At 58.1% G+C, this 8,651-nt stretch overlaps 1 protein-coding gene across 2 annotated transcripts in view; it reads left to right on the top strand.

Annotated features, from left to right (window-relative positions):
* Positions 1-1,939: 1,939 nt before the first annotated feature.
* Positions 1,940-8,651, top strand: part of DGKK (diacylglycerol kinase kappa) — a 41,304-nt gene continuing 34,592 nt past the window's right edge. For both annotated transcript variants that reach the window (XM_031944813.1, XM_031944811.1), the window contains exons 1-2: positions 1,940-2,007; positions 3,099-3,203. In XM_031944813.1, coding sequence (XP_031800673.1) covers positions 3,150-3,203 — 54 coding nt within the window. In that variant the 5' untranslated portion in view covers positions 1,940-2,007; positions 3,099-3,149. The remainder of the gene's footprint in view (positions 2,008-3,098; positions 3,204-8,651) is intronic.

The following is an 8,651-nucleotide window of genomic DNA, read 5'->3' as shown; positions in this document are numbered from 1 at the left end:
ACCTTGGCCATACCCCGTTTTCCAGGCCCACAAGGCCTGAGCTTGACTTGCACTAGGGAGGGACAGTGGGTGTCCTAAGCCTGTTTCTTTTTCCTAACAGGCCCTAAGGCTTCCATTTGTGGGGCTGGAAGTTGAGATGAGGGGCTTGGGGTTGGGAGGTGAGGGGACAGTGCTACCACCGCGAGCAGGCTCCTTGGGGCCCCTTCACCTGCCTCTGGGCGCCATTATCTTCTGGGTCTTTGGACGAGCCTTTATTCAGGCCATCTCTCTGGTGTGTGGGGGGGGGGGAACTCGACTCTACCAGCCTCCCCCCCGCTTGGTCCACCTGGGTGACTCACGTTTGTCATGTCTGCCTTCCAGAAAAGTGTGAAAGAAGGCCTTTTACTGAAACAGACCAGCTCCTTCCAGAGATGGAAGCGGAGATATGTCCGGATTCGCGGAAAGACACTGTACTACGCCAAAGACTCCAAGGTACGGCCCAGGCAGTCCCTGCTTTTCCTTCCCCGCCTCCCTCTCCTGTGTTTATCCCCAGAAGAGGCCCTTCCGGCCTCCCTCCCTCCTTGTCTGCCTTCCCTTACCCACCGGCTCCGTCTGGACTCCAGGGGCACAGAGGCAAAGCCAAATGCTCGCCCCCTATTGCAGGAGGTACGGGACCGTGTGGTCTGGGCCTTACACCTTATTGGCGTGGGGGATTCCCAGTGTGGAAAAGCTCTCCAGCGTTGTGCAGATTGGCCAATGTTGTGCCCCCTGGGCTTGTTCTGGGTTGTCCGGAGCACCCAGCCCCTGGATGGCAGACCTTGGGACATCCCAGCTCCAGGGCATTTATTCAGCCTTTTGCCAGCTTGTGGGCATGGCTTGAGAAGGATTAACCTGGCTGAGTGTGGCCAGGCTGGAGACAGGGATGCCAATTAGGAGCTGAGGGGGGAGGTGATACTGCCCCCAGGGGCGGGGGCTGAAGGGGATGGATGTGGGTCTCGGGGACTTGGTGAGTGACGGGCAGTAGGGGGGCTACATGGCGCAGCAGCCTCTGAGGAGCTGAGCCAGGAAAGGGAGGTGGCCGACGGGGCAGGCAGGGAGCTGAGGGGAGCAGGCTGGGTCGGGGCTGCTGAGCTTGCTTCGGCCCATGCTGGGCTGGAAACGAAGGTGAGCCGCGCAGGCCCAGCGGCTTCGGCAGCCTGAGACCTGCCCCGCGCCAGGCCTGGCGCTTCCCGCTCCCCGGGCCTTGGAGCAGCTGGGGCCGGCTTCCAACAGCAACTTTGTGAAGCCTTTGCCTGCCATTCGGGGCTTCCCCCCACGTGCCCCTCCCATCTCCTGCCTGAACCCTGGGCCACAGCCGCCCAAAGCTCGTGGCCCTGCCTGGATGCCCCCAATGACTCTTCCCAGCCTCCCTGTGGCCTTTTTGTCCATTTAAAACTTCTTGACTCTTTAAGACCCAGCACGGTCTAGCTCTGCCCGGCCCTGTCCAGCCCAGCTCTGCCTCTGTCAGTGTTGGGCAGCTGAGGTGCCCCGGGGGTACCCCCCAGTGTCCCCCCGGCCTGCAGGCTCTGGGAGCAGAGGCTTGGGCTTGGTGTCCCATGCACACTGTTTATCCCCTCCGTGGGGTGGCAGGCTGGCTTCTCTGGGCCCCCTAAGCGCTCTAAGGGCCCGGGCCATTATCTTGCCAGCCCAGGCACGCATCAGGAAAAAGGGCCCGTGGGGCCGAGTCCATCTCTGCTCTGGCGTTCTGGGGTCATGGAGGACTTTGAGAAAGGAGGGAGCTGCCCGGCGGCGGCCAACGCCTAGTTTGGGAACTCGCACTGAAGGGCGGTGGTTCCCGGTGGCCGCCCCCCATCCGTGTGCCGCCAGGGGCAGGGGAAGGGGGAGCCGCCGGCCCGCCAGCGGCTTAGGGCCTCGCTGAGCACACATGTTCTTGTTCTGCTCTTCCAGTCCCTGATCTTCGATGAGGTCGATCTTACCGAAGCCAGCGTAGCTGAGACCAGTACCAAAAACATCAACAACAGCTTTACGGTGAGCGGGGCTGGCCCCCTGAGGCCGAGGGGATGCTGGGGCCGGGGGAGCACATGTGTGCACAAGAGCGTTGCCAACAACCCTGCAGAGGAGGCCCCCCGATTCCCAACCCCGCTGTGCCTTGTGAGCCCACTGCTAGAAAATGGTGGCATCCATGGCCGTGGCCCGCCTGGTGAGAAAGGAAGGCTAATGGGAAGGGGGGGGGGCCCAGTGGCAGATTCAGCACCCACATTCAGTCTGGGCAGGGAGATGGGACAAACTTCCCGGGGAGGGGTCTTGATTGAAATGACACCAATGGGACGTATCAAGATGGTGGTCCTGAGCTATAGGAAAATGGGCTTGGGTGCTGAGGAGGCCCTTCAGGGGATGCATTGTGGGATCTCAGAGCTGGGAAGGACCCAGAGCAGAAAGCGTCAGAGGGAGGCCTTTCCTCACTCCCCCCCCCCCCCCCCCCGACTCTAGTCAGACCATCCAAGAGCCAAGCTGGGGCCTTGTTGACACAGCCTTGGGAAGCTAGAGCCCATCGCCCGACACATGCGCCCCAGCACCGCCTGTTAGCTCAGCTCCGGGGTGGGCTAACCACTGTGCACGCCTGCTCCAAGGTACTGGAAGTCTGCCTGACTTCCCTCCATCCCTGCAGCGGGAGGCCACAGGTGGCCATGGTGACTCAGGCCCTTGGAGTGAGGTCATGGGCATGGCAGCTGAGGTGGCAGGCAGGGGGTGCCAGGGGCCCCGTGCCCCTTCCCGGCCCCTGCCGGGCAGGTCCTTACCTTCTTCCCATCGGCAGGAGGTCCGGGGGGCTTGTCTGGTGCCCTCTGAGTGACTCTGAGCTGGCACTAGGGCCCTATAAATATGCACGTATGGCCCTTGGCAGCCAGACGAGAGCAAGTTGGGCCTGGGGGTTTGGGACGGGCACCTCCACGCTTGCTGGATCACAGCCCCCTGCTGCCTCGGGTCCTCGAGTGGGCCAGGGTGCAGGTGGTGGTACAGGAGCCTCTTGGGAGGGCCAGGGTGCCCGCCCTCCCGGTTGCCAGCTCCCCGGGGGCACTAGGGTCACAGGGATGTGAAGAACTTTCTGGCTTCTGCCATAGGTGATCACCCCGTTCCGAAAGCTCATTCTGTGTGCAGAGAACCGGAAGGAGATGGAAGATTGGATGGGAGCCCTGAAGGCTGTCCAGAAGTGGGCAGCTAATGAGGTAAGGGAGCCAAGTGGGCAGCGGCGGGCAGCAGTGGGAGGCAGTGGCAGCCGCTCTGGGAACTCTGATCTCTGACTGACAGCGCCGGCCAGAAAATAAGGAGCTGGGGAGAGTGGTGGAGGTGGCGGGGGATTCCCTGTGACCCGGGCCAGCCATGGGCACATCCGTGACCCTGGCCAAGGGATGGCTCACAAAGCTCATGGGAGGCTCTCGTTGGCGACTCCAGCCACCTGGACAGGGGCGATAAGGCCGTGGTGGGCAGGGCTCTGTCCCTTTCCCCCCAATTGGTCTCTATGGGACAGAAAGGTGGACTTTGAGAGCTGGCCAAGGAGTAGGCCCAGCCATGCCCAGAGCCAGCGGGGCTTGGGCATCTTTGGAGGCTCAGGTGCCCCCGGGGTCAGAGGACGGGGACTGGCTCAGCTTGGCCCAGAGGAGACGGGGCTGGCCCGGGGTCTCCCAGCTAGGAAGGCTTCCGAGGACAGTCTGGGGAAATGGAGGCAGCCCATAGCAGGACGTGGTCGCCTGGCTCTGCCCCTGTGACGGAGGGGCTGGGAGTTAGGCAGAGCGTGTTCCTAACCAGGCCGGGGGACTCCGCAGTGGGCAGTTCTGCCTCCCCCAGGTCTTAGGTGCAGTTCCTTCTCCACACCCCACAGTTTGGGCTCTCGTCACCTCCAGGCCATTTTGATGGGCCTTCCAGTGGGCCCTTGCACCCCCACGCCCCTCCAGTGTCTTCTACACCCTGGACAAAATAATGCCCCTAGAGGCAGGGCCCTGGGGCACTGGGCCCTCGAGTCCGAGTGCAGCACCGGGGCACTGGCCCCAGAAGTTTCTGGGAGTCCCTCTTGCCACCAGGACAAAGTCCCAACCCCTCTGGGGGGCCTTTTGCAGGCCAGACCTGGCTGGCTTCTCCTGGCTCCTGATGCCATCTTCCCTTACATGGATGTGACACACCCCTTGGACCTCCTGACCCTTCAGAACTGGGCTCAGGTGGTGCTGGGGAAGGGCAGCCTTTGCGGAGCCCCCGAAGTGGTGCCCGGGGCTTTCCCAGGGCGTGGGGGGGGGCACACGGTCTGTGTCTGGCTGGGGCAGGGCAGCTCCTTGGAGGGGCCTGGGGCAGGCTGGTCCTGACGCCCAGTCTGTGGACTCACTTTGCAGGCTCAGGAGCGCTGGTGTGGGGGCGGGCGTGGGTGGCGTTCGGTCTGAGGAAGCCCCGGTCTCCTCTCGGGCCTCGTGTGGCCAAGGGCGTGCCCCGTGCTGTGAGCGGGAGCCCGGCATGGGCAGGAGTCGGCCTCCCTCCAAGCTCGGTGACACTGAGGCTGTCCTGGCCTTCTGGAGGGTGCCCCGGGCACTTGGGCGTGGCAGGTGCCCAGCAAGGCCCATCCGTCCCGTGCTGAGAGCGGGGCCCCATCGTTCCCCAGGGGACAGAGCCCCGCCGGGAGGCCCGAGCCCTCAGCACCAGGTTTCAGTGGCGAGTGTGGGCTTTGCCAGCGGAGCCCCGCTGACGGGCCCGAGCTTGGGCGAGCGGCTCCCGGGCTCTGGGGCTGGCGGCCTCCCCTCCTACAGGCGGCTCTTACCCTAAGGGACTGTAAAGTGAGACAAGGGAGGAAAGGGGGGACCCGGAAGGCTCTGAGGGAGGGACTGCTTTAGGGTGGGGGGCAGGAGGACAAAGGGCGTCAGGGCAGGGACCAGCGAGGGGCCTTGGGGAGACTCAGTCGGGGGAGGAGATGGAGACAGCGAGGCAGACGAGGGAAGCGCGCTGGCTGCGGCCCCGGCTTCTCACGGCCCCACACGGGCAACCCTGGCCCAGCCCAAGGGCAGAGACCCAGAGGCCAAGGAGCCGAGCAGCTTCCCACCATCTCCCTGGCTCTTGCTCTTCCTCTCCATATCTCTCTCCCCCCCATCACTGTCCTGTCCCTCTCCTTCCCTAAATCTTTCTCTCTCTTTTCCTCTATCACTCTGTCTCTTTGCCTCCATCTCTTTCTCTCTTTACTTCCATTTCTCTTTCTCTTTTTCTTTTCCCTCCATCCCTCTCTGTCTCTCTCTTTCCCTACGTATCTTTCTCTATATATATCACTTTCCTTCCATTTTTGTCTCTCTACCTCCATCTGTCTCTCTCTCTCTCCTTTCCCTCTATCTCTCTCCATCGATCTCTCTTTCTGTCTGTTTTCCTCCAACTCTCTGTCTCTTTCCACCTCTTTTTCTCTCTTTACTTCCATTTCTCTCTTTCTCTTTTCCCTCAGTCTCTCCCTAAATCTGTCTCTGTCTGACTCTTTCCCTCTGTGTGTCTCTCTCCTTCCCTCCAAATCTTTCTTCTCCTCCACCTATTTCTCTCTATCTCTTTCCCTTCATATTTCTCTCTTTCCTTCCATCTCTGACTCTGTCTTTCCCTCTATCTCTCTATCTGTCTTGCCTCCATTTCTCTCTGTCTGTTTCCCTGCAACTTTCTCTGTTTCCCTTTCCCTCAATCCCTCTCTGTCTCTCTCTCCTTTCCCTCCATCTCTCTCCATCTCTTTCTCTTTACCTCCATTTCTCTCTTTCTCTTTCCCCTTCATCTCCCTCTGTTACTCTTTCCTAAATCTGTCTCTTTTTCTGTCTTTCTCTCCATCTCTCTCCTTCTCTTTCTCTCTCTTTACCTCCATTTCTCTCTTTATCTCTTTTTCTTTTCCCTCCATCTCTCTCTGTCACTCTCTCTTTCCCTAAATCTGTCTCTGTCTCTCCCTCCATCTCTCTGACTCACTCTTTCCTTCCATCTCTCTCTCTCTCTTTCCCTCCACCTATTCCTCTCCCTATCTCTCTTTCCCTCCATCTTTTTCTCTGTATCTATTTCCCTCTCTCTCTCTTTCTCTCTCTCTTTGTCACTCTCTTTCCCTAAATCTCTCTGTCTCTTTCCCTATAATATCTCTTTCCCTCTAGCTCTCTGTCTTTGCCTCCATTTCTCTCTGTCTCTGTTTTCCTCCAACTTTCTCTGTCTCTGTCTCTGCTTCTCTTTCCCTCCATCTCTCTCTCTTTCCTTCCATCTCTCTCTGTCTCTTTGACTCTTTCCATCCATCTCTCTTTTTTCTGTATTCCTTTCCCTCTCTGCCTCTGTCTTTCTTTCCATCTTTTGCTCTCTCCTTCCCTCCATCTTTCTCTCTCTTTACTTCCATTTTTCTCTGTCTCTGTTTTCCTCCAACTTTCTCCGTCTCTGTCTTTGCCTCCATCTCTCTCTGTCTCTTTCTGTCCTTCCATCTTTCTGTCTCTCTTTCCCTCCATCACTGTCTCTCTGTTTTCCCCCCATCTCTTTTTTTCTGTCTTTCCCTCCATATCTCACTCTATCTTTCTTTCCATCTCTCTCTCTCTTTACCTCCATCTCTCTCTGTCTCTCTTTCTGTGCCTTCATTTCTATCCCTCTTTCCCTTCATCTCTTTCTCTTTCCATCTCTCTCTCTACCTCTTTTTCTCTCTTTTCCTCCATTTCTCTTTCTCTGTCTCTCTTTTTCTATCTGTCTCTGTCTCTACCTCTCTCTCCCTCCATCTCTTTCTGTCTCTTTTTCCCTTCATGTCCCTCTGTCTCTGTCTCTCTCTTTCTGTCTCTCTGTCTCTCTTTCCATCTCTCTCTGTCTTTCCCTCTCACTTTCCCTCCATCTCTTTCTTTGTCTCTATCTCTGTCCTTTCATTTCTCTCTTTTTCTCTTTCCCTCACTCTCACTCTTTCCTTCCCTCCATCTCTAGCTCTCTTTCCCTTCAGTTTTATCTCTCTCTCATTCTTTCCCTCCATCTATCTCCATGTCTATTTCTCTCTCTATCCCTCCATCTCTCTCTTTCTTTGTCACTCTCTTTCACTCCATTTGTATCTCAGTCTCTCTTTCCCTCTATCTCTCTTTTTCTTCATGCCTCTCTTTCCCTACATATCTCTCTGTCTTTTCTTCCATCTCTCTCTCCTTCCCTCCATCTCTTTCTTTGTCTCTCTGACTCACTTTCTGTCCATCTCTCTGTCTCTATCCCTTCTTCTTTTTCTCTCTCTCTCCATCTCGTTGTCTCTGTATCCCTTCATCTCTGTCTCTTTCCCTCTTTCTCCTTCTCTCTGTCTCTTCTTCCTTCCATCTCTGTCTCCTTTTCATCTCTTTTTTTCTTTTCTTCTCTCTCCTCCCTTCCATCTCTCTCTGTTTTTCCCCTCCCTCCCTCTCTCTCCCTTCCTTTCCCCCCCCCTTGTCTCTCTCTGTCTCCTTCCCTTTTTCTCTTTGTCTCTGTATGTCTGACTGTGCCTCTTTTTCTTTCTGCTTCCCTCCTCCCCTCCTTCCCTCCCTTCCCCCCCCCCCCCACCCCGCCCAGTCTCCTGTCTCTAAACAGGCTCCCTAATCTCCTGTCCTGCCTTGGCCTTCCTCTCCTGCGTCCTCCTCCTCCTCCCCCAGCCCCAAGGGGTCCCTGTGGACCCATGTTCGTCACTGGCAGAAGCAACCACCCCCCCTTGTCCCCCCCCCCCCCCCCTCCGTCTCCCGGATAAATTAAGGCTCTTCCTGCGAATCATCTCCTTTTGTTTCGGCACAAAAGGGCACCCGGGGTCTCCGGGAGCTAATTGGGAGCCGTGGGTGCCGGGGAAGGTACAGGCAAAGGCAGCGGCAGATGCGCCTGCCTCACTCTAGCGCCCATTCCGTCTCAGCTCCTCCCAGCAGCTCCATGCAACGCCCTCCCCCCCCCCCAGGCCTGGAAAAGAAACCAGTTTTGCGGTCCGCCGGCAGTCCCGGCGGCCCCCTGTGGAGCTGCTCCACTGGCCTGGATCTATTTGGGAGCACGCTCCAGCTGCCGGCGAGCCGGTGCTCTGTCGGCAACTCAGCAGTGGCCAGCTGCGGGCCGGGCACACCGTGTGCCCCTCTCTGGGCCCGAGCCGGTCCTGTCACCCCCGCCCACAGCCGGCCCTCTCGGGGTTCGTTCCCCCGGAGCGGGCCAGGCAGGTGGCCCATTTCCGATCTCCTGGGTTGGGGGGGTGCTCGGGAGGTGGGCCAGGGGGGCGGGGCGGGCCTCCAGAGGGTCAGAGTGTGGTTGGGCGGGAGTCAGGGAGAAGAGGACTCTGGTATACTCACCTGGGGACGGTGCTGGGCTCGAGGGGACAGAGCTGATTTCATCTTTCACCTTAAGGTTTGCAAAGGACGTTACATGGGAGGGGAAAAGAGTAAGCAATGATTAAGCACCTACTATATTCAAGGCACTACTGATCACCCTACTAGGGAAGGGAAGGGAATAAGCATTAATTAAGCCCCTACTATGTTCAAGGCACCATGGAGCACTTTCCTAAGATGATTCTATTTCTTCTTTTTGAAAGCATACGACTTCACGTGAGCCCCTTAACAAGCCAGGGCAGGGGTGGGTGCTCCAAAGCATTACCCCATTTTACCGATCAGGGAAACTGAGGGTGAGTGACCTGCCCAGGGCCACACGGCCAGCGAGGGGCTGCCCTGAGATTTCTGCCCAGG

This window comes from Sarcophilus harrisii, chromosome X (assembly GCF_902635505.1).
Source record: "Sarcophilus harrisii chromosome X, mSarHar1.11, whole genome shotgun sequence".
Lineage (NCBI taxonomy): Eukaryota > Metazoa > Chordata > Mammalia > Dasyuromorphia > Dasyuridae > Sarcophilus > Sarcophilus harrisii.
This window is presented reverse-complemented; position numbering and strand designations above follow the sequence as displayed.